The 26,818-nt window shown below is 44.7% G+C and overlaps 1 protein-coding gene across 1 annotated transcript in view; it reads left to right on the top strand.

The window, feature by feature from the left end:
• Positions 1-1,396: 1,396 nt before the first annotated feature.
• LOC306926549 (adenylate cyclase type 1-like) overlaps positions 1,397-26,818 on the top strand; it is a gene marked incomplete at both ends in the record, with an annotated part of 60,015 nt that continues 34,593 nt past the window's right edge. Inside the window, 5 exon segments of the mRNA XM_079505904.1 lie at positions 1,397-1,412; positions 1,415-2,010; positions 4,847-4,996; positions 14,102-14,220; positions 21,690-21,801. Of these exon segments, the coding sequence (XP_079362030.1) occupies positions 1,397-1,412; positions 1,415-2,010; positions 4,847-4,996; positions 14,102-14,220; positions 21,690-21,801 (993 nt within the window).

Below are 26,818 nucleotides of genomic sequence, written 5' to 3'. Positions count from 1 at the left end.
GGGGCGCCATGGGGGAGGGGCGCCAAAAAAGAAGAAGAAAAAAAGTAAAATATCTGTACTACAGATTTTTACACAGATGTTAGGTTCTTAGTTTACATATGATCTTAGTTGACTATTTCTATTTGATCTTGTGTCGTTCTTGCTTACTGTAAATCACTCTGGATTTAGAGTGTCTGCTAAAGGCCTAAATTGTAAATTGTAATTGTGTGTGTGTGTGTGTGTGTGTGTGTGTGTGTGTGTGTGTGTGTGTGTGTGTGTGTGTGTGTGTGTGTGTGTGTGTGTGTGTGTGTGTGTGTGTGTGCACGTGCACGTGTTTTGAAGTGGGTTTCACTCTGTAGCCTATTAGCTGGAAAATTAATACCATAATTGAAAATCAAGTAAGCAAAAGGCCAATGTGCGTGCGTGCGTGCGTTCGTGCGTGCGTGCGTGCGTGCGTGCGTGCGTGCGTGCGTGCACGCGTGTGTGTGCGTGCATGTGTGCGTGCATGTGTGCAGCATGTGTGTGTGCTAGCTAGTGAGTTCTTAGATCAGAGAAATGAGTCATCCATATACTCTGATATGAAATGCAATGAAATGAGACCTGAGAAATATGAGCCTGTGTTTTTATACTCTTATTAGTCTTACATTTGACATATACTTGCGCGAGTGTGCATGCGAGTGTGTGTGTGTGTGTGTGTGTGTGTGTGTGTGTGGGGGGGGGGGGGGGGGGGATGCCTGCATGGAGTCTGAGTGCTTTGATCATCCCTGGCAGCATGCAGGTTGTAGTGCAGGACCGACAACCCTAGCCTGGGCTCAGGGGCCACGCAGAGATAACACTGCAGGTGGTCCACGCTGTGAGGCAAGAAAGAGGCAAGGAGAGAGAAAGGTATAGTAGACACAGAGGCAGCAGAATAGAAGTCAGTTAAGCTACGAACAAGAGGGTGTGTGTGTGTGTGTGTGTGTGTGTGTGTGTGTGTGTGTGGTGTGTGTGTGTGTGTGTGTGTGTGTGTGTGTGTGTGTGTGTGTGTGTGTGTGTGTGTGCTTGTGTGTGTGTGTGTGTGTGTGTGTGTGTGTGTGTGTGTGTGTGTGTGTGTGTGTGTGTGTGTGTGTGTGTGTGTGTGTCTTGTGTGCGTGCGTGCGTGTGAGAGAGAGAGAGAGAGAGAGAGAGAGAGAGAGAGGCGGAGGAGGCAGGAGAGCAGAGCGCACATTGGTTGAGCTGACGACACAGCAGTCATCAACCTGTGGATAGCGCGCGTAGCGAGGACATCCAAGTCTCCAGCGCTGCTGTCGCCTCTGCCTCCGTCTTCCCCCCGGAACACCCCTTTACGGCGCATGCACTGGGAGGGTGGGGGGGCGGCTCCGTTCCTGAAGGACAGGCGCCGAAAAGTTTGGGTTTGTGCATGCGGTGAGACAGCTTCATGAATGGCCGCGGAGCATGGAGGAATTACCTTTTGAAAGAGTCAAGACCCGGCGGAAGAAGGGTTACTGTCCGACCGGTACGGCCCTGGGCGCGATAGCCTGCGAGGACGAGTTCAACAACCGGGAGCTGGAGGCTCTTTTCCACAACTATAACCTGAATCTGGAGCAGACGGCCACGCTCAAAGCCCTGGCAGTGCTGATCGTCACCGCGTCGTCACTGGCCCTGATGGAGCTGCTCTCCGGTCCCAGCCTCACCGTGTCCAAGGGCTCCCACCCGGTGCACTGCGTGGTGTTCCTCTCGCTGTTTATTGTCACCAACGTCAAATACCTGCAAGTGACGCAGCTGCAACAGATTGCCAAGCTCGCCTTGCTCTTCAGCTTCACCTTTGCGCTCCTCTGCTGTCCGTTCCCTCTGGCGCTCGGCGCGACCGAGTTGGAAGTCACTGCTCCGGAGCAAGGAGTATGGCAGCTCATGCTGGTCACCCTCGTGGCTTACGTGCTTCTCCCGGTGCGGACACTCCTGGCCGTCCTGTTTGGAGTAATGGTTGCTGTGTCCCACTTCATTGTTACAGCGACGTCGGCCACGGGCAGAAGGCAAAAGCTCTGGAGACCGGTAAGCGTTGCCTCTCCATCCCTGGCTGTCTGTCCCGCATAAGAGGCCAAACTCTCATTCAGTTTTCACATGCCCGTGTTTCAGTTTCACATCCCCGTGTTTCTATACCTTGAATATTGTTAAGCATATAATTTTCATGTCATCATAAACATCAATTTATCAAAACCACAGTGGTCGGACTATACACTTTTACGCAATAGAACACATCAATATGTCCCTGTGAAATGAAATGGGGAGCTGTCCACGCACGGTGCTGAAACCAGGAGCGTGCATTTCTCACGGAGCTGTCCACCAAAATCATCCACAACTTCGCTTCGCTGATTGATATAAGGTGATTCGAAGGGGCTATAAGCCTATTGTCTGTGCACTAAGTGGCTATAAGCACCTATACCTCTGGCTCTGGCATATTTCTTTTAAGATTAACTGAGTTTTTAAAATTATAACTCAACAGTTATAATGAACTGGCTCATTATCAGGTGATTGGCAATTATAATGTTATGTTGAGTTGCTGTTACCATGAAACGGCTCACCTGCACTGTAAAAACAGCCTAGGCTACTACCAGTACAGAGTAATCTGGTGTTTTGCTCATGAAGCTTTTTGTTTTTAGTCACAGCTGCACTCAAGGAAGGAGAGATAACGAAATTGATTGGTCAGAATAAGAAGACATGAAATCCATCTGTTGCCCTTAGGTCTGTCTGACCTTTTACCTCTGACCTCTGTGTGGAGCGAGGGCGCCTGAGCTCAGGCTTTACATTAAGTGTCTGACAGCATCAATATTCCCTGATTGATAATCAGTAATGCACCTTGGTCAGGCTCCATGGCTCTCACCAGTGGAGGGAAAAATACTCACATTTGTTTATACTTACAAGTAAAAGTATCAATACTGCAATGTATTAGAAATACTCATTTACAAGTAAAAGTCTGTAATTCAATTTCTTAATTCAGAGTGAAAAGTACAAAAGTATTGGCATCAAAATGTACTGAAAGTATTCCACAGGTAAAAGTACTCGTTATGCATATAATGTAAAAAAAAGAAAAAAGAAAGCGAGCTCGTAGATGGGCTATTCAAATGGTGAAATATATTTAGGGCTGAAGTGGTTAGTGTGTTTTGTAATAATAATCAAAATCTACAAAGTATAGTAACTAAAGTTTTCAAATAATTGTAGTGGAGTAAAAGTACAATATTTGCCTCTGAGATGTAGTGGAGTAAGTAAAAGTATAACAACTCCAGAAACACTCCAGTAAAGTAAAAAAAAAACACAGTACTTTTTCAAGGACCCCCAGTTTGATATGCATTAGTCTACGGACCCCCATTGAATGGCATTTCTATCTCTAGGACCCCCAATTTATATTGTAAAATAAATTTTAATGTAACTCTGAGAGTGTACAAATGGAACCAAATGGACCCATTAGTGTCCATTTGGTTCCATTTGTACACTCTCAGAGTTACAGACCCATAAGGGTCCATTTGGTTCCTAACCATCATTTAGCTGGGGACCCCCTGGAATTCCCTCAAGGACCCCTAGGGGTCCCTGGACCCCACTTTGGGAAGCACTGCTTTAGAAGACAGACACACACATATGGTTCATGTTTTAGCCCAATCCATGTGCCGACCTTGATGTCTGACTTTCAGAGGATTGATCAGAGATTGGAAGGTCTAACCAAGCCAGCCAACAATCCTCACATTTGTCTGCACAAAGGCAAACAACCACCACACATTACCATCGGGCATAACGCTGCACTTTTGACCATAACCTGTTCTCTTCTGTTTTTACATTATTATTTTGCATCTGAAATGGTAACTGGTGCATTTAGTGCTTTTATCCAAAGTACTTTACATAGATCGTGCATTATACCTGTACATTCACCCATTCACCCACATCAGGGGCAATTAGGGGTTCAGTGTCTTGCTCAAAGACACTTCGATAACTCTGGAGGAGCCCGAGATGATCAAACTGGGAACCTTGCGGTTCACATCCGGCTGCTCTACCGGCCACTCTACCCCTGAGCCGTGCACTCACCCGGAATCTATAGAAACCTTTCACTTATACCCTCTCCTTTATACCTGGTGTAACTTTTGATGTGACAGTAAACTTGAAGTAAGAAGTAACACATTGATTGATCAAAACTGTCAAATTCATTCATCCTTTGTTTAACCTCTTGTCTATATGATTGGTCATTGGCCCCCTTCGTTCTACACCAAATCTCTACGTCAAAAATACAAATAATACGCCAATGCACAAGCTGATTTGTGATGATGTTTTGTAGATCTGCTATTTTCGTACCTATCATGACACGCCCAGAATAGGGATGCAAGGGTTCAAGTGGTTAAGCCTTGTGGGATTGCATAGCAGCCGAGGTTACAACAAATCAAGACAAAACAGGAAAGGGCGCACACCAGTGTTGGTGAGGTGCTGGCCTAAGGCAGTAAATAAGTAAAAATTAGAAAAAGGCCGCACACACGTAGTCACGATGCTGTATATTTATTCAGGGAATGTTCCTGAAGAAGACCTCCTAGGTCGAAACGTTGGTTTCTGAATAAATATACAGCATCGTGGCTACGTGTGTGCGGCCTTTTTCTCATTTTTACAACAAATCAAGTACAATATTTGTTAAAAGTCATACGTATACTGAAATGTCAGATTTTGCACGCACACACGCACGCACGCACGCACGCACGCACGCACGCACGCACGCACGCACGCACGCACGCACGCACGCACGCACGCACGCACGCACATATGCGGGACAGATATTGACATGCAGTAACGCATGCATGCACACAAACAAACACAGATGGGCTTGTTTGCATGTCTGTTCTTTCTTTGCCCGCAGCTGGTAGCCAACGCTGTGCTGTTCACCAGCGTCAACCTGTCAGGGGTGTTTGTGAGGATTGTGACTGAGCGTGCACAGAGGAAGGTCTTCCTGCAAGCCCGCGACTGCATCGAAGAAAGACTGAAACTGGAGGATGAGAATGAGAAACAGGTGAGCTTGTACGTGGTTAGTATGTGCTATCGTCACATCACACATGCGTCATGCAGGCCAGACGCACGTGCATGAGCACACACGTGTACCTGTGTACATTGCTGAAAACACACGCGCGCATGCACAGATTGCACGCACGCACAGTCGCACACACACACACATACACACACATGCACATTTGTATTACTATACCAGGACATCGTCATTGTAAGGCAGCGATTTTAGGAATGGCATTTTTGTTTTTTTCTTGCCATTTCTGACCCTAACCCTAAAGCCCAAAATAACCAATCTACAAAACACATCACACTGCAGTGCGTTGTGAGCTTGTAGGTCGGGGCTTTTTTTCGGTGCACAATACAGGCGCACTAACAGACAACTCTAACCCACCCTAAACCCAACCACTAAATGCCTAATCCTAACCCTAACCCCAACCTGAATGTTCCTAATTGTAAACCAAACTCAAAACATATTTTGTTAACCATAAGTATTACAATACAACGCACAGCACACACACACACACACACACACACACACACACACACACACACACACACACACACACACACACACACACACACACACACACACACACACACACACAGGTGTATAAATGGCAGGCAAGCGGAGAGAGATCCACAGACATACATCCCTAGTATACGCTATGGTTTCCCTCTCATGTTTGTAGGCTTCAGCAGATTTTCAAGAACACATTTGAAAGGTTTCAGGTGCCAATGCTCTGACAACCTGCCCACAGGCACTCAGTAACTATGACAGCAGCTATATAAGGAAAGCACAATTACTGCAGCACATGCACCAGAGCCACGCGATCCACCCCCTCCACGTGCACACCCACATGCACTGATTTAACCAAGGAACAATCGTGCAACTTTAACATGCAGAAACACTTCGTTATACAACAGGCAGCCGACCCCCCACGCCATGCACACACCATTCCCTGCACCTACTGTGAGATACTGAGAAATAATTATCTCGCCTCTAGCATTCTCTTCCGCTGCATTCTCTTCACTCTCGCTGGGGTATATGCGCAAAGTTTGGTGTGCACAAAATGCACACGGGTGAAGAAACACCTGAAAGACCTGCGTTCACTCATACACACACACACACACACACACACACACACACACACACACACACACACACACACACACACACACACACACACACACACACACACACACACACACACACACACACACACACACACACACACACATATATATACATACCCTCTTAGCACCTGCGCTTTGTAGATTAGATGATGATGTGCTGTGTTTCCCTGCTGCAGTAACAGGCTCCCTTCTGACAGGTAATTACACAAGCAGATTGCTTTCATGGGCTTCCTACTCCGCTAAAGGTCACAGTTTATCTGGTGGAGAGAGACGCACATAGAAGCCCCTGATTGGGATCTATCATCAGCTAGACTCCAGACCGCAGATGGCAAACCCGTCTGCCGATCTGCCTCTACCGTATACCGCCCACAGACCATCATGGGGGCTTCTGGATTCCACCTTATCAAACGCCACTGTTCGTCGCTTTCCTTTAGCCGTCATCAATGTATGTAGAGTGTTAATTTCACCTGACCCATAAGTGTCAGTCTTTACACTCTGAGTCCTCTGCCCAGCATCGAAGGGGAGTCACTGATGCTACTGATTGATGGCTGAAACATGTATACCGTATATATAACAATCTCAGAAGCCATCTGCCCTCCCCAGTTTCCTCTTGTCTGGGCTATATGTCTTTGTGAACACTGTGCGAGGTGAGCCATGCCCTCTTATCCCCATAATACACCTCCAATGAGTTCCTCTTTCACTGGATACCAACAACAGGTGGAGGTTGTTCTTGTGAATCACACTGATTGTGAAGGTGTTGCACACTAAACATAGCTAATCTGAGTGAATTCAGCCTTACAGTATAGTTCAAATTAACCCCTAGCACCACTGTGACATATTTCAGTAGCAGGGGATAGATGACAGCAGAATTATGGAATTAACAATGTCTTTATATCCACAGATTTACAGAATCATAAGGTTATTCTGCTCGACATGCTGTGGTAAACTGAAACTGTACAAACTGTATTGTTACATAGAAAACCTCTACAAGGGAGATCAGATAATGAACTTTTTCACACCTCGCTCAGAGTCTAACTAATTTTACTGGTACTGCTCAAATTAGCCATGGCCCTCCCTAAAGTACATGTGTGGATTGCCATGAAACTTGCTAAGCACATTCATGCTCCGCACGGTCATAGGACCATTGGAGTGCTCCTATGACCTTTTTCCTCTAATGCCACCCTCATGTGTGAGCTTGTCATGCCGCCCTCACACATGAGGGTGGCATTAGAGGAACAATAATCTGGCATTGTATTCTATATTCCAGTGTAGAAACTAGAAAGATACCAAAAGTCTCCAAGACCCAAGGGCAGAGAAAGAGAGAGGAAAGGAAAATGAATGGAATATCTGTGCACCGTTCATGCTGCTCATGAGATTGTATTTGTACAATGTTTTGACCTGTGTGGACAGGTACAGTAGGTATTTGTCAGGTACATAAAACCACAAAGGTTGAAACATTGTACAAATAAAAATGCACATTGGGAGTAGCAAGAATGGTGATCGGATATTCCATTCCTTCCCCTGTATATGTTTGTATTTTGCACCCCTTGAAATTCACTGTTGGATGTGCATGCATTATCTGGGACTGCACAGAGAGAGGGGGAGAGAGAGAGAGAGGGAGAATATGTGAGACAAGACAGAGGAAACACATGTGAGACAAGACAGGGGTCCTTCCACTTACAACTAAGGATCATCATGGTCTGTGCATTAACTGACTGAGTAAAGTGAGTAACCAGGCACCTCCACACAAGCTTCTCACAACCCTGCCTAAACGGTGCATGGCCTCTGAATGGCCTCTCAGTGCTGCTAGCGTGGCTTTTAGACTCTTAGGGCCCTATTATGGGACAGGCAGACCTGCTTGGACCATGTCTACCGGCCTATAATGAGGCTTTTTTTTGCCTTCTAACCCAGACGTGACAAATGCTTGTGTCCAACAAAACTGTTGAGCGTCATGAGAATATTGCAGACATTAATTATTAAAATCCATATTGCTTTCTCCTTCATATAAGACAGATTGATTAGTCAACTAGTGTAGACTGACTCATAGCCTAATCATAGCTTTACTGCCAGGTTTCTGTGCTTATGTATAGTGTTTTAAAGGGAAACCCTTATACTGTACATGCTTAACAGACAGACGTTTGGGGCTGGGCACCAAACACAAAGAAAAGTATTGCAAGTAGTGTCAAAATACTGTCCTGGACCGGCTGAAATAGTGCCAAGTATGTGCTGAAATTCATCAGCAGCACCTGTCAACCTGCTAATGAAAAGCCATTAAAAGTTTAAATTTGAAGCTTTCGGCTTGACAGCAACGAAATTTCTCCCAAAATAAATTCCAATCTGCTCTCTGTTTGAGGTGCTGTGGATTTGTTGTTGATGACTCTGCACCTCTCGTACAAGGACTTCAGTAATTACATTTCTGAGCCTTTTCTGCCACGACACTGTGTAACAGTAACTGTGTTTCCATAAAGTCGATGTTATTCGCAATAAGGTTCTTCTTGCGAATAACATCCCGAATGGAAACACCTCGAAATGCAAAAACACTTTTGCACTTGCAGGGGGTGGATTTTGGCCTGTATCGAAATGCGCAAATGGGGTATGGAAATACTAAGTTTTAAGCATTAAACTCGCATTATATCGCTTTTGAACAGTTGGAAAATAAATTAAAAAACCGATGGGGAGGCAGTGGAGTGAACGGTGGGTGGGTGGCTAGGGAGGGAGTGATGTTGTTGATACATATAAGGTCCCAATTTACTGCCCGTCCGATAAATAATCGTGTAGTGTGTTCAAAGATCCCATCTGAAGTCTGAATCCTCCCGAGTTGATCGGGGGACTCCGATCATTTTGATATCTGGATCGCTACTGTATGGATGCAAGGGACTATCACGCACGCACGCACGCACGCACGCACGCACGCACGCACGCACGCACGCACGCACACACACACACACACACACACACACACACACACACACGCTATAACGTCAGAATGTATTTTAAACTTTTATATAACCTGCCTGGTCCATGCAGGCTATTCGATCCATCTATGCATGCTTCTTCATCTATTCTCATATTCATTGCATAAGCAACCAAAACGTTTAAACGTGTGTACTGTGTAGCTCCACAAGTTACACAACTGTTTTGCAGCTGCAATTAATCAATCAATGTATAAACGTCCGTTAAACTGTTAGCCGAGAGAGCATGCACAAAGCGCATCAATCAATGGTGTGAATTGCGTGATCGTGGACGTGGATTACTTTACTTATTCATCAAGGTGAAAAGGTCTGTCGAGGCATTGCCTATAGGATATAATATATTATCTATATAGTTCTTCTCTTTCACGGGTAGACCTATGGGCTTGAAGTTGAATGTCCCTTAAATAGAAAGTCAGGAAATGAAATTACTTTTAGGGTTCGATGAACTTCAATCTAGTCTTACCAGCGCTATATAGTGCTAGTTTAATAGTTAATTAAATTCTGAGGAGCCGGAGGACTCATTGATTACAAAAACTTGTCCCCGGACAGCCTCTGCACAGCATAAAGGACTTGTAGCCCAAACGCCAACCAGGCAGTCCGTGTATTATATTTTTGTATAGCCTAAAAGAATATCAAAAAGTTAAATAAATGTCGAATTGCATGCGACTCACTGTACTGGCAAAATAGTGCCACCTACTGCTTATTTCATGAACTTATTTTGTATCTCCCATGATTCGCATTATATCAGTGGACGGAAACGACCGACAATGCGCTTTTCTTTTTTCGAATTAATGAACATACGCTTCCTATTTTCGCAAAGGCTTAACTGCACCAGAAGGTTATGTATGCGGCTGCTGTGTTAAGTGGCCACATGGGTGGTTTTAAAAAGGTGGTGGTTTCTAAAAACCACACTATCTCAGATTCTGGGTATAGTAATACCTGTAATTGAATCGCACTCATTGAATACGGAATACGCTACAATGTTAAGAACTATATTTCAGTATAAAGGAGCTATAAATCTGGCCAGTGAGTACTGAGTTCAGCCAAACGATCATTTATCCGAAACTCTGAAATGCTCTGAAATTAGATTTGGGACAGATTAACAATGCAGCACATCAGTTTAAATTATTAAATCTTAAATTATAGTCTTAAATTCTACATTGCCATTTTGCAGAGACGTGACGTGCATGTGTGCCTGCGTACACTACACACACAGGCTGTGTAAGGTCGTGTGACAGGAGGAATACACAGGAGCTTTGTGTCCGTGCGCCAGGGCCCCTCTGGAGTGTAAATGATGATATTCATAACCATTCGACATCCTGCTGCAGGGGTTTCAAACAGACGTCCTATCGGCTTAGAGTAGACCCAGGCTAGAGCTTGGAAGCTTATACAGTACCACCAGGATATTACATCTATATTGGCGTTTAATGCCAGAGAATGCAAGGTATCATAGGCCTTGCTAATGCTTTAGTGTTACATTTCTCTTGTAGAAAAGGTCAGTATCCGAGTCAATGATCATTCATCTTTTTATTTTTTTGTCATTCATATTGAAGACCAGGGTCATATCGTTTTTTTGTAATTCATGTATGGAAGACCATGGGTGTAGGAGCCATGAATTGGTTTATGATGGTGTTTATGTTTGGTTATGTACTGTACTAGAATTTCGCGGGCCTTCGGCCCGCTCATCCCAGAGTTGCGTTGCCCCGCGTTGCGATACAGAAGTCCACAGATACAGAAGTCCACAGTGACACGCGTTGTATGCAGCTGTTTTGTGTTGCAGCGCGTGCGCGCGCGCGCGTGTAGTGTTGTTGTTATCCATATATGCGCCTCGGTTCGTCCCGTTTGTTCCACGCCAGGTGTCGACGCAGTCGTTTGTGCGATTGGCGTGTTTGCATTATTGTAACTGTGTAGGCATACCATATTCTGAATTACCAAAAAGGACACATGCGCGCGTGCATGTGGATGTGGATGTGCTCATGCGCGTGCACGTCGTGCACGTCGTGCATGTGCCGTGCGTGGGCGGTTCTGTTAAATTGAGATGTCAAAAGAATCTATAGCCTAACAATAAATGGATCAAATATGCTCTGTATTAGTTATGTATTTGTTTAAAGCAGTGGCTGTGAAAGGTGTGATCCAGGGACCCTCATGGTTCCTTGAGGGGGTTCCAAATGGACCCATTATAGGTCTGTAACTGTGAGAGTGTAACACATGGACCCAAATGGACCCTTACAGGTCTGTAACTGTGAGAGTGTACAAATGTAACCAAATGGAGTGTTGTATAACTGTTAACTGTGATACTGTAGAAATGGAATGAAATGGGACTGTTATGGGTCCATTTGGTTTGACTCTCAGAGTTATGGGGGTCCTTGAAATTAAGAAGTTTGAGAACCTGTATGCAATGGCTTATCTGTTGTAAAAAGAGAGACCAGCCTATTCTCCAAACCATCATATGTTATGCTTTGCTAGGTTGTACGAAATAATATTGGGTCATTATAATTTGCAGGACTCACCGCGCGCACAGCTGCCTTGTCTGTGTTGACATGACATGGGCTTGCAGGACAGAACTTGTATTTGTGACAGACACATAGTTCCTTTGCAGACAATACAATGTGCTTCTCATTGGTCAGTCACAAAGCTAAGAAAACAGCAGCCTACTTTTTCTGCATGTCAATGATGAGATAGTTCTCCGCTGTCTGTCTATCTGCAGACAGCGGAGCAGCCAGCGAGCCTTTCTCTGATCTGCGGTCGGGACCAGTGGTAGTGGTGTGAGCGTGCAGCGCATGCAGAGTTATGAAGAATACACATTGCGGGGTTCGGGCTGAAAGTCCACCTCTCACAGTGTTTTGCCACTACGAACCATTGAACGTGCATTGTAATACACATTGGTGTGAATGGTCTGTGAGCGTAGCGATACACTACAGGCGATACGTGTGAAACCCCGGACATTTGAAGGAATGTATAAAACCACCCGGACTGGCCGGACAGGCCCCCAGAAGAGGACGTATGGTAAACTGTGTATGTAATCGCGGCGCTGTCCATCCAAGTTAGAATGAGTGTGTGTGTGTGTGTGTGTGTGTGTGTGTGTGTGTGTGTGTGTGTGTGTGTGTGTGTGTCTGGCTGCCCTGTGTTTTGCAGCGTGGGGATCGCCATGTGAGGGGGCTAGCCAATAAGGGCCCTGTGTTGCATGTGGAGAATTCTGTAGGTTAGTGTGTGTGGTGCAGCCGAACGGGGTGGTGAGAACATGAGGGGGATGTAGCACAGCAATCGGTGACCCCTACATTAAGCTGTGTTGCTCCCAAGATGCAGTGCAAATGCGTGTTGTAAGCAACCGTAGCCAATGGGAAAACAGGATGCAGTGTTGCCAGGTCCGCGAATTGTAAGCGAGTTGTAAGTAGCGTGTTGAATGGCATTTTTTCTGGGCTTGTTTTCATAGACGTGGCAACAAATTAGGCGGGGGTGTCGGTGCTTGTGGCGTGTTTGTGTTTATTATTGATATTGATATTGTTTGCGAGTGTGGACGGGAGCCGGCTTTAGTGGCAGTGCGATGACAATTTTGACGCGGCTGGTGTCGAGTGTGGCCGTGCGGCGCGACATGAGGAGATAGCCGTGGATCGACGCGGAGGGTAAGGCTGTGTCGTGTTAGTGTGTTGTTGCAGTGTGTGTTGCAGCGTGTTGCAGCGTGTCAGTGACGTAGTAGCTGGTGCCTTTTGTTCCTGTGCGTGCTTTTGGGCACATGTTTTCAATTGTAATATAGGATATAGGCTCTGGTCAAGGTCAATGAATGTGCTGTCACTGGTGTTATGTGGATGATTGAGTGACGGGCATAGGGGCAGACCTGGTTACCTCAAAAGCATCACCTGTTCAACTGCTGAGAACACAGAGAGAGAGTTAACCAAAGTTAACCACTTCAGTTAACCTTATTTGCTTTGATTGCTGTAATTCTGTTGCTTTACGTTTGAGCACCCTTTAATAATTTATTTATGTTGCTGTAACCGTAGAACACTAAACACAGGTGATTTTCACCCGGACGATTGTTTTTGTAATTCGTGTAGACTATAGTAATTGTCACGGCACGCACTTGAGCCATATGTCAAATTGACCGGTTTCATCGGGAATCGTGTGCTTGTAAAAGAAATGTATAGTTTAATTGATATTAATTTATTTGTGCATTAAATCTCCCTATTCACATGAATGAGAAAATGCGAAAACTCACATTCAATATTCTCTGACACCGTAAGGGCTATAGTTAAAATACTTGGATCATAATAATTACTAAAATGAATTAACATATAATTTCATCGGTCGGCCTCATGGTGGCACTATAACAGCCCACTTTACGTTTTTGGCCTATAACTTGAACCGTAGGTCATACAATCAAAATGTATTTTCCCTGGATTCTTTGGCTCATGATGCATCTCCCCATCTAGGCCACTTTTGCGTCAGGATAGATTTTCCGCCATTTTGAATTTTCTTCAAAACACATTTTTCAATCCTCCACCTACGGATTTTGTCCAAATCTCTCAAAAAATGGTACACATGATCTCTGGATCTATCCGAACAGAATTTTGATAGTCCGTATCGTTCGGCCGCAATCATCGTCCGAAGTTAGTGGGCGGGTCGCGGGTAGTTTAGTCAACACAGAGCCAAAAGCAATTCCATTTCCATCTATAGGAACAGACAATATGGCCAATCTCATCGCCTCTCAGCGACTTATTTAGTTTAGTCTCCTCCTGCAGGGGCATATCGTTCTTTTATTCTACAACTGTGAGTTAATTGTTGTTAATGTGTGTGATGGCGCATGTACATTGTACACACGTACATACATATGCCTGTGTGTCCGTACACTGTTAAAGTGTAATTTAAGTGTTAACTTAACTCAGTGTACAAAATAATGAATAATAGATCAATAATAACAAATTAATGAACACTGTGGAGGAGGTAGCGTGCATGCCAATCTGAGGTTTTGACCCCGCCTCCTCTCTCCTGACCCCTCCTTCTTCCAGGAGCGTCTGCTAATGAGCCTGCTGCCCAGGAATGTTGCCATGGAAATGAAGGAGGACTTCCTGAAGCCGCCGGAGAGGATCTTTCACAAGATCTACATCCAGCGTCATGACAACGTCAGGTATGGAGTGTCATGACAACAGTGGGGGTTAGGTGGATGTGTGTGTGTGTGTGTGTGTGTGTGTGTGTGTGTGTGTGTGTGTGTGTGTGTGTGTGTGCGTGTGCGTGTGTGTGTGTGTGAGCCGGGGTACTATTTTGATCCAGGTGTCACCCTGCTGTGACGTCAAGGTCACGAACAGAAGGAGAGCTATGACGACCAGCCTTCATTTAATGCAGAGTCAATCAGGATTAGAGAGACAAGAGACAGCTGTTGTCATCGTGCATGTTGGTCATCACATAGTAGTAGAACCGGACCAGACGAACAGAGAGGTTTCCTGGTAGAATGTGGAGGTCTCTTTTGTGCAGAACCGATCACGTGGTATCACGTGAGGTCATGTCACAGGGAGCAAACAATAATAGAGGGTATGCGCATGCATAAAGTGAATGGCAGATCGAGTGGCAAATCGAATGGCAAAGTGAGTGATGAAGTGAATTTAATGTTGTTTAAAGTCATTTAATTCAATCAAATAGGACTTTTCTGTTTGGATGTATGGGCTGTCAAGGCCAGAAAGTAGTTTTTTGTCACTCAGTAGGCGTTCCCGCATAACTTCCGGGTATGATGATGATGTCACGCACATACCCTCTATAGACCTTATTCACATGGCGGCCATCATGCCATTAAGTTAATGAAAAATACCACCCAGTTGCGAGTTATAAAGGATAGAGGGTGGACTGCCACACCCCCCTGCTATTCATTTCAATGGAAGTTGCTCAGTGGCGTTTTGAAGCACCCTCTACTTCCGTATTTGCCAACCAAATTTTGGTCAACCAAATTTTGGTTTTGCAAGTGCTAACGTTAACGTTAAACCCCAGCTGCACGGGGTTCATGCTAAATGCACAGGCCCACCTGCAGTTCCAGCTCTGACCACTACATCTCGCGGCTTCAATGTTGGCCAGCCTTTCTGGGAGCTTGGTTGCCACCCTGCTTTTTCAATGTAAAGTGCAAACATGGCCGCCATGTAAATGTGGTCTATGGTAGTCTGTTCTAGCCCCAACTGTGATTGAGCATGCACGCTAGCAACTTAAGCCAAAACTTAACCTGTGCAAGCACACACATCGTATTCTGGCAGAGTTTTCCAGTGCCTATGTATGAAAACAAATTCAAATTCTCAGAATTGTGTAATGTCTTGATTTTCACATATATCAGTGAGCACTCCAACTTATGTCTCGGCTTGTGTTGGATACAATGTTTAGGAATCGCATTTGTGACCATTGCGCTATGTCACCGTTAAGGACCCAAGTGCAGACGACCAGATGCAGGGCAGGTTTAATACAATTGTTTTTTCAATAATGCATGACGGACAAGTAGGCCGTGAGCCAGGACCCCAAATCTGGGGTCATCTGTACCGATGGGGTGAATAAGTCTCATAGTGATTTTTGGGAAGGTATACATCCCTAGTGCTAGGAAAAATGTGATAGCATTGCATCTGTGGTAGCTTTCTGTGTGTTATCACTCCATTTATAACCACATGCCAAAACTCAATTTTCAAAATCCGAATGGAGCATTCTACTTCAAAGTGATGGTTCTCTCCTATTATTGATCATATATCTTTGAAGAATGGTTGGGATACAGCTCAGACTATATATTTTTCTGAAAAGTTGTTAAAATTAGCACATCTAGAAATGTTATCTATTACAGGAGAGACAACATATAGGGACTATATATTACATGAGACGTACTTCTGTTTTCATGAAAGATGCAGCACAAAGGTTCCCTCTGTAAATAACTGTAAATATTTAAAACCATCTTAGAACATAAATTCTAATGAAATGTTTTATGAAATTCAATAAACTAAATATAGTGTAAGTGTACAGTGTAAGTAATGCATAAGATAACTTTCCGTTCACCATTACATCACCTTTTAGTCCATTTGACACTTCTATCTGTTCAATACCAAACCTAATAATGCTGTTTCATATTACGTTTTTGTTGTTGATTTGTATTTGGGGACAATTTTAGCTTGGTTGCCCAAACTTTGGTAATTGGCATAATCAAAAAAGGCCTTTATATCAGGTCAATCTCACATGTTAAAGGTCTGGTCAATGAAACAGAAACAACTATTTCTATTTCTATAACAACTTATACTTATACATTTGTAATAATAGCATAAGAAAATATGATAATATTTATCTTTTGCAACTACATTCAATATCTGTAAGCTTCAACTCATAATCAGGAACATAAAATCAACCCACCACATCCCCCTAGCCCTCCTGATTGGCAGCAATATCTTACCCAAATCCTGATCTACCTCATCGTCTCTTTATTATCAACATCACTTCTCATTTGTAGCTTCAACATCTCATCAGGTGTCAGGTCACCCTTAGCAAAATGTGGATCTCCCATCCAAATTGTGTGACATCACCTGAACTTTCAAATTGAGCTTGGTGGTCTGCCACATTCCACTTGTATATGAGTACAACTGTCGTGGTACAACAGCAGCAACAGATTGTTACATTGTGACACCCAACTCACCCAGCACATCAGGGTAGTCTTTGCCAGCAAAGTATTTTGTGCTCTGATCTTGCCTTTGCACATGGATATGAGGTTGCACAGGACTGTCCCATTGAAGGTCGTTAATGTCAAGGCAATTATGTTTATGCACTGTCAAATAGGTCTACATCTATTCTATGGTAACATATAGCTGTATAGTCATATTATCCTGCTCATTACTGTGCACAAATGTATACATCTTTGTGTTTGAGCACAAATGCATTTTGAGAACCCCCACATTTTCAGTAAAGCGTGCACGCTGTGCGGCCCCCCACACACCATCATTCTACAGTTCAATCTAGTTGAATACCCCTGCTGTAGGTTACAACAACAAACAGCTGCATATCAATGGTAAGGTGAATACTGTGCATGTCAACCAGTGACCATACTGTATCTCCTGCATGCTTGGACACACCTGCTTATGAGACAGACATTGACCTGACCTTTAGCACATAAGATTGACCTACTTATAAGAAATTGATTTTATGTGACAGTTATTCTGTTCATTTTGTAATTGTAATGTTTTTACATAATGCAGTACAATAGAACATCACTTTGGGTGTGGTATGGACACCATTTTGGATTTGGCAATACATAATTAACTAGTGATGGGAGATTAATCGGCAAACACATCGGTATCGGACGATTTGAGTTGTTTTTAGATTAATCGGCATCGGTTTGATTAATCAGACCGATTACGTTTTTCAATAAACTTTTCCCTACTCCTTTTTCGAACATAGTAACTGCGAGAGTGAGGTCTAGCCAACACCAACTCGGGATTCCTGGATCGCTGCCCTCCACAATGTCCTATCCAACATCAGGTTATTGAGCTCTGCAGTGTTGTTAGCCAAGCTGTCGCGCCGCAGCACGTCTACATAGGTGGTACGCTTCTTTCCCCCCCTTGGCTTTGCCCTGGGTTTGGCTCCCATAGTCAATTTACTTGCCTCAAGTTCTGGGTACCTGACGCAGTGCCCTGCCTTCATCCTTCTCTCTCTGACTTTGTCCGTGACCCGTGGTAGGTCCCCATAGAAGAGGTCCACATTTCTGATGTGACACCTAGTGCCATTCGTAGCATTCTTGTGTAGACTCCATCCAGGGATTTTTCCTGTTGTACTGTGAGGGTCCATGTCTCGACAGTATCTATGAACAGCCGCCTCTTAAGGTCTTCTCCCATGTCTGATTTCCACACTCTCCTCATCCCGTGCAAGGCTTTCCAGGCAAGTGCTCTCCGAACCTTCAGATCCTTTTCAGTTGAGGCAGTCCAGGCCCCGAGGTACTTGAAGTCCTCGACTCGCTCGAGCACCGTCCCGTCTGCAGTGGCAATGGTTTTGTCCTCTGTGTTGACTGTCATTACCTTTGTTTTCTTGGTATTGAGCTTGAGGCCGAACTTGGACCTTGGCTCGAGTCTGGCTGTAGCTTGACTCTATCATCTGGACCAACTTTTCTGGAACTCCATAGGCACGTAGAATACTCATGAGTTTCCCCCGGTGGATGGTGTCGAAAGCCTTTTGGAAGTCAATGAATGTGATCACCGCTGACAGGTTGCGCTCCCATACCCCTTCCAATATCCTCCTCAGTGCCAGTATCTGCCCAGTATCTTTCGAACATAAACATAAGTTAAGGATTATGAAAGATCATTATTATTATTATTTTTGGACGTTTATTTCCTTTGTCTTTTCTCATTTATATTTTAACATTGGAATAAATAAAAAAATGAAAATAATTAAATTAATGAATCGGTCTGTCTTTACAGATAAACAAGCCCAAAGTAACAGTTTGAACAGATCTACAAGCTCACAATATTATAAAGGTATTTAAGTTAGATGTGACTTGCCTAAGCCTGCAGTGCAGACACCCTGTTACATGTATTTTTCAGAATAGACAAAATTATAATCTTTCAATACAGAATGAGATCGACATTGGTAATATTGGTTATCGGCCATAACAGCAATTAATTATATCGGATATCGATATCGGCCAAACTGTCTCATCGGCACATCCCTATAATTAACTGATCACTTTCACTGATTCAGCCACATTCCTTTAGTCCTAAACCCCCAAATAATGATGTTATAGCCATTTTCTCCTGGCAGCCATATTGGACGCCATCTTGAAAATGTATATTTTCCTATATTTTCAGTATATTCTTAAGCATGCCTAGAGGTACCAGAACCAATTGGAAAAACCTTTTCTATCATTTTTGGGGGGTGTATTACTATTTTTTTTTCATATTGATCCATGCAATTTTCGCCTAGTGTTATAAAATAAAATGCATGATAGCACTCATAAAGCTACCACGGGTGCAATGCTATCACATATTTTCTAACTCTAGACATGTATACCTTCACAAAAATCACTATGAGCCTTATTCAGCCAGATGGTACAGACCAACCCCCCTGGCTCACGGACTAAAGGCTTGTAGGCAGAGGTCAATAGCAGGACAGCAGTCCTGACTAGACTAGGAACACAGAACACAATACAGATACTAAGATGAGACTTGGGCACTAGAAACACAATACAGAAACTGTAGGCACTATAGGAACACAGAATACTGTACAATAGAAACATACTGAATACACAGACATTGGCTAGGGAGCTAATGCAGTAACTAAAGGTAACACTTAAAAAAATCTGGTGAAGAAACCGCTGGGCATACAATTCAATCCAATTCAAAGGGCTTTATTGGCATCAGAAAACATACATTTACATTGCCAAAGCAAAGGCATACATGATATAAACAAAAAATAATGAAGGCAAGAAACAGCTACACCTAGGGAGAGACACAGCACAAGGAAATAACATGGCGGGAGCGAGGTAAGGACAGTAATAGACTGTAGCTTATGACCTTATTAAGGTCATGATGAGAACAAGATGAGCAATTAGGGGGAAATGTACAATATTGCCTGGTATAGGAATGCATATCAGGGAGTAAATAAAGGTTCCATGCTATCATGGACTATAGGTTTTAAAATGTAATGAAAAATACATGTGGCTCGTAAGCGTTTGCGAAATTGTGCTTTATATTGTAGCTACATGCGGCACACTCAAAATGGAATGGGGGTACCAGCATCATCATTCTCTGTACAACTGACTCCATTGAACAGGGTATGAAGCCAATATTAGAAAGCGTGGGAACATAGGCTGCATGGGCCAACTGTTGAATTCATTGCATTGAAAAGAGGCAATAAAGAGAATGGGAGAGACGTATCAGCCAGTGCTGAGTGCGGGGGTGGAGGGCTAGGGACGGGAGCGTGTCAACAGCACTCCTGTCAAGAGGATATCCTCTCCACTCTGTCTGTGTCTCTCTCTCTCAGTCTCTCCCTCTCTCTCCATATCTCTCTCTCTCTCTCTCTCTCTCTCTCTCTCTCTCTGTCTGTCTCTGTCTGTCTGTCTGTCTGTCTCTGTCTGTCTGTCTTCCCTGTTCCCACAGTCGACTCTCCCACCACTTAGAACAGCCAGCAGGGTTCACTCACAGGGTTGGGTATCTATTGGACTGAACTAAATTCAGTGGAACTTAAATAGTGATGTTGTCTCTAACAGTCAGTCAGTCAGTCAGTCAGTCAGTCAGTCAGACAGACAGACAGACAGACAGACCTGTATGCAGGTACACACACGCACGCACGCACGCACGCACATACACACACACACACACACACACACACACACACACACACACACACACACACACACACACACACACACACACACACACACACACACACACACACACACAGCAAAAACATAGAGCAAAAACATGAGCTTTATGTGCCAAGCAGGTTGCAGTGCCAGTGACATCCCCTGATCTTGGCTGCTTTTGATGTGGCCCAGGGGATCGGCTGTCTTTCTGCTACCGCCTGCCCACGTCTCCCCCCTCCCCCTCCCCTCCTTTCACAGACACAATGCAAAAGAAAAAAGAAACCCAGAAAGAGAGCAAGATCCGCACCAAAGGCCAACCCCATTCAAAGACAAATCACAAGACACTACTACAGTGCTCTCTGGTTGAGATTGTCGTGATCACGGCTTTGCATATATCAACCCCCCACAGCAACTACCATGCAGACTAACTAGTGAAAGCTGTGCTACTGTTATGATGTGGGGGTGGGTAGTGCGGTGGGGGGGGTGCCTCTTCAAAGAATTGCTCATTCAGAGTCTCACACGTGTATGATCTGGTGTGTAGTGAATTACTTTTTTTTTTTTTTTTTTTTTACATTTTTGCTTGACTGTGTGGAGCAAATAAGATCCATAACAACTTGTTCTGTTGCCATCTGGCCTGCCCACAGGCGAGTATCCGAGGGGCTAAATAGCTTTCAACACCTTCCTCAAGCCTGCCAACGCTAGCCAACTGCTGACAATTTAGTACTGTTAATTGATTTAGTGGCTGGCCCTACAGACACAGTGACTTATCTGGAATTGGTAATGACATCTGGAAACGATTGCTACTACCAGTGATTAGTTGAAGTTTTTTTGCTCTCTCACTCTCTTTTTTTCTGTCTTTGAGTGTGTGTGTGTGTGTGTGTGTGTGTGTGCGTGCGTGCGTGCGTGCGTGCGTGCGTGCGTGCGTGCGTGCGTGTGTGTGTGTGCAGAATATGTCTTGTATAATCAATGCTCACTTTGTTCTCATTGATATATGAACTTATATAGCAGTATTTCTCAACCAATGGGCTGGGACATGAAGACCAATTTCCTTTTTTTTCTGTATTGCAATCAATCAAAAAGGTATGGAATGGTACAAAGAAAAATCACAACACGAAACAATGCACAATGGATACACAATGGATACACAATGGAAGTAGAATAGGTGCTCTACCCTTTCAGGCGTCTTTTAAAAACAATGAACTGTCACAACTCAGCTTAGCCCATTTCTTGACATGGGCAATTCAAATCACCTCTCCCCTTCTCCCCCCTCTCCCCTCTCTCCCTCATCTCTCTTTTTGCAGCATTCTGTTTGCAGACATTGTGGGATTCACCAGCTTGGCATCCCAGTGTACTGCTCAGGAGCTTGTCAAACTCCTCAATGAACTCTTCGGGAAGTTTGATGAGCTGGCTACAGTAAGTGTTCCTCCTTCCTTCCACTGCACTGCATAGAAAACTGAAATTGTCAGAGTAGGGGTGTGGAGTAGGGCCCAAATGCAGGACAGGTAGGCAGGCAAAGTTCAATAAAAATAAAATAATTAATAACAATTTACAATTTACAATTTACAATTTAGGCATTTAGCAGACGCTCTTAATCCAGAGCGACTTACAATAAGCAAGAACAAAAAGCATGGGAATACATCACATATGTAAAAATGCATTTATCGCGAAACATGCGTAAGCTAAGAACATGACTAGAACATATCTATATAATGACACTATACATATAAACTATAACTAGAACATATCTATATAATGACGCTATACATATAAACTACACATATATGCTATACTATGCTGTACATATATACTATGAAGTGCTATGACTACATACAATGCACTTATTGTGCTGTCTACATGACATGCTATAAGTCTGTTTCAAAATGCTATATAAGTCTAAGAAGTGCTGTCTAAGGGGGGTAGGGTAAGTGCTATGGGCCATGATGGAGTCTGAAAAGGTGGGTTTTCAGACTACGGCGGAAGATCGGGAGTGATGCTGCAGTTCTGATTGCAACGGGAAGTGCATTCCACAGTTTTGGGGCCAGAAGGGAGAAGAGTTTGGGACGTGTGGAGCGTTGTCCCGGCGTTTTTAGTGAGGGTACTTCCAGCTTCCCTGCGTTGGTTGATCTGAGTGCGCGGGAGGGTTTGTAGGGTTCAATCATGCTGGCAAGATATGGGGGAGCCATACCTTTGGTTGCTTTAAATGCCAACATCAGAGTTTTGTATTCTGTGCGGGCAGCGACCGGGAGCCAGTGCAGGGAGCGGAGCAGGGGGGAGACATGTGAGAATTTTGGCTGGTTGAAGACCAAGCCAAAATTCTCACATAACCAACAATATGCTGACAAATCATGAACTCAAAGTGGCAAGGTAATGCAGAAGGCTCATAGACTAACCACTACACTATAGTGACAGAAACCTAACTAGACACAGGTGAACTCAAACACAAATGAACACATATAGGATAAGTCTTTAAGTCTGTGTGTTTTTTGTTAAAATGTATGGCTCTTAAAGCAATATGCCTATAAGTTTGTTTAATCTTTTCTAAAATGTTTGTAATTTGATTATTTGAATAGTACAGTGAGTACATGTTCATTTTGCAACTTGTGATGCATACAGAATAATTGGTTTGGTTTATGATTCTACACTTTGACACCAATGTTGTGTTTTCTATTTTTTCTGTATTGCAGTTTTACAAATTAAATTTATTCACCAGTAAAGAACATAAACCAAGTCACTGCCTTTTGGAGCTTTATTGGGGAACTTTGTTAGCTGTCTGCCAAGCCATACAGACTGTACACCAAACGTATAGTAAGGGCAGAACAGTAAAAATACTCAACCTGCAGTGAGTGAGCTCTTGACAGAGTGCTGGTTTACACTGAACTGGCTCTGACCAAACTAATCACCTATTAAATACCCTGGTGAGGCTACCAGGTGAGGAGAGTTACTAATTAGGCAAAGGAACATTGGTCTCCATTACACATACAAGGCTTAAAGGTAAACTACATAGAAAGTAAACAACACAATTTCCTTATATGGGCTTAATTGCGACAGCAGGTCGCTTTTACTATGATCCCTGATTTGGTGGGAGGTTGGCAGTGAAAGGACATCTCTGTTGCTGTGTTAGTGAATCTACAGGCTGTTCAGGGCACCGGGGGAGTGGAATGGCAAAATATTGGTGTGTGTGTGTGTGTGTGCGTGTGCGTGTGCGTGCGCGTGCGTGCGTGCGTGCGTGCGTGCGAAGCACATGCAGTATTAATATCATGACAGTTATGGCTGCCGATAGCCTATCACTCTCCTCTAATCTCCTTTTCCCAGAGAACAACACTAGACAGACAGGCTCACCGACATGCGGTTTAGGATGCAGTAATGCTTCTCCCTCTCTCTCCTCCCAGATGTATAGTGCTGTAAACAACACACATGCATGCTTGCACGCACGCACACAGCCACACATGCACGCACGCACGCACACGCACACACACACAGACACACACGCATGTCCAGGTCTAGAAAGCTGTTTGGCTCATATCTTCCTCCGTAATTCTATTTTCTCTGATCCCTTCATCCCACGTCCCTCCCCCTCAGCCTTAAATTCCCTCTCCTTCCTAACCTTCCTCTCCTTCTCCTCACCTCCTCTTCCTCCGCCTTCATCAGCCTCCCTGAAGCCTGATTTCAGTGTTTGCATCACAGTAAATAATAATAATCATAATAATAAATAATTTATCTCAGTTTCCCTGCTTCTTGCTCTCTCTCTCTCTCTCTGTCTCTCTCTCTCTCTCTCTCTCTGTCTCTCTCTCTAGCCTTGAGAGTAACTGCCAAAAAACAAGGACAACAAACTGATCAGTTACAGCACCTGTCTCTGCCTCTTTAGGGGTAAAAAAAACCCTGCAATATCCAAGAGAGAGAGAGAGAGAGAGAGAGAGAGAGAGAGAGCTGTCTGCAAAACAGATGTATTCTGGATTGTTGCATCCCCTGGTTGTTACGGTTATTATTTTAATACCTCCATCCCATCTCAATAAGTCTTTGTTGAAACGTTGGTTTCAATTTCATAAATCCACATTGCTTCGAGGGTACGTGTGGCTGCTTCATCTTATAAACATTATCTCCAAACCACAGTATTGTGAAAATAGTACAGTTGGCATACACCTACCATTACTGTGTGTGTGTGTGTGTGTGTGTGTGTGTGTGTGTGTGTGTGTGTGTGTGTGTGTGTGTGTGTGTGTGTGTGTGTGTGTGTGTGTGTGTGTGTGTGTGTGTGTGTGTGTGTGTGTGTGTGTGTGCGTGCGTGCGTGCGTGCGTGCGTGCGTGCGTGTAGGCTGGGGCAAACGGGATACAGGTGAGGGTTAAATCAGGGTGATTAGACAAGACAGGTAACAGCTATACAAGGGCAAATCAGAACGCACAGGAACACTACAAAATAAGATACACAAGAAATGCCTATAGACACAGAACATACAAAACACAGAGCTACAGAACTACAGTAATCAGGTCAACGTAAATCAGGCAAACTAAACTAAACACCTAAACCAAACTGGTAGACCAGTAAGACGCCTGAGGGCGAGAAGCGATCTCGCCCTAAAGGGTGAGGTCACGTGCACTGGCCATAGCGTGTGTGTGGGTGTCTGTGTGTGTCTGTGTGTGTGTGTGTGTGTGTGTGTGTGTGTGTGTGTGTGTGTGTGTGTGTGTGTGTGTGTGTGTGTGTGTGTGTGTGTGTGTGTGTGTGTGTGTGTGTGTACGCATTGTTCTCATACAAACCACAGAAAGACATGTCACGTACACAAATACGCATGTCCTCGCAAACGCACGTGCACGTTCACAATGCACACACACAGATTTACAGCTTGAATGTACAGTGTTGTATATGTACTCGGATTTTGCATAATCTGCAGGATTATACCTCTTGAATTCAATTTAACAGCATCCAAAGCTGTGGCTTAACATGGTGAGTGATGGATAGATGGAGAGAAAAAGAGAGACACAGAGAGGGAGGAGATGGAAGTGAGAAGAGAAAGTGTTATGGGGTCCATGACTGAGCTTGCCCATCTGTGCTCTGCTCACAGGCTTAGAAGGGTCACCGTATGGAAATCTTGTGAGATATAGCTTATAGTGTGTGTGTGTGTGTGTGTGTGTGTGTGTGTGTGTGTGTGTGTGTGTGTGTGTGTGTGTGTGTGTGTGTGTGTGTGTGTGTGTGTGTGTGTGTGTGTGTGTACAGCATGTGTATCGTTGCAGCTGCGGCCTAATTGAGATTTATACACTGTCGCCTAGGCGGGGGGAAATTCACTCTCTAACTGGGTCTGTCACACCCACCGAGGATATCTGACTGCTGTACATCACTCACACAGACACACACAGACACACAGACACACACGCACAAAGACACGCTCACGCACACACACGCACACGCACATGCACACACACACACACGCACGCACGCATGCACGCACGCACGCACGCATGCACACACATGCATGTGTGTTTGCGTGTGCATGCTCTGCTGCGATAACCGTTCACGGTGTGAGTTCTCATATCCTCCCACGCCAGAATCTTTCTGCTCTCATGAGCAGAGAACCACAGCAACCTGTCTCCTCTCCTCTGATCTCTGCCTCCTGCCACGCAGCTACACCACACGCATCCTCCTCCTAGCACACAGCCACGCAGCTACCACGCATCCTCCTCCTAGCACACAGCCACGCAGCTACACCACACGCATCCTCCTCCTAGCACACAGCCACGCAGCTACCACGCATCCTCCTCCTAGCACACAGCCACGCAGCTACACCACACGCATCCTCCTCCTAGCACACAGCCACGCAGCTACCACGCATCCTCCTCCTAGCACACAGCCACGCAGCTACCACGCATCCTCCTCCTAGCACACATCCACGCAGCTACCACGCATCTTCCTCCTAGCACACAGCCACGCAGCTACCACGCATCCTCCTCCTAGCACACATCCACGCAGCTACCACGCATCCTCCTCCTAGCCACCCAGCACACATCCACGCAGCTACCACGCATCCTCCTCCTAGCACACAGCCACGCAGCTACCACGCATCCTCCTCCTAGCACACATCCACGCAGCTACCACGCATCCTCCTCCTAGCCACCCAGCACACATCCACGCAGCTATCCTCCTCCTAGCACACAGCCACGCAGCTACCACGCATCCTCCTCCTATAAGCACAGTGGTTCCCAAACTTTTTCATGTCAAGAACCCCACATTGACTCTCATTTAGACCCCCCATAAGAAAATATATGCCAAGGAAGCCCCATAAGAGACAGTGATTTTCACCGATTTTCATTTCAAGGACCCCCAGGTTTTACCTGAATTAGGTTACCAGCCCCCATTTAATGGCATTTCTATCTCTGGGTCTATGGGTCTATTTGGTTCCTATATATCGTTTAGCTGGGGACCCCCTGGAACTCTCTCAAGGAC

This window comes from Electrona antarctica (genome assembly GCF_951216825.1).
Source record: "Electrona antarctica genome assembly, chromosome: 7".
In the NCBI taxonomy this organism is placed as follows: domain Eukaryota; kingdom Metazoa; phylum Chordata; class Actinopteri; order Myctophiformes; family Myctophidae; genus Electrona; species Electrona antarctica.
The sequence above is the reverse complement of the archived record's forward strand: the minus strand, read 5'-3'. Positions and strand labels throughout refer to the sequence as shown.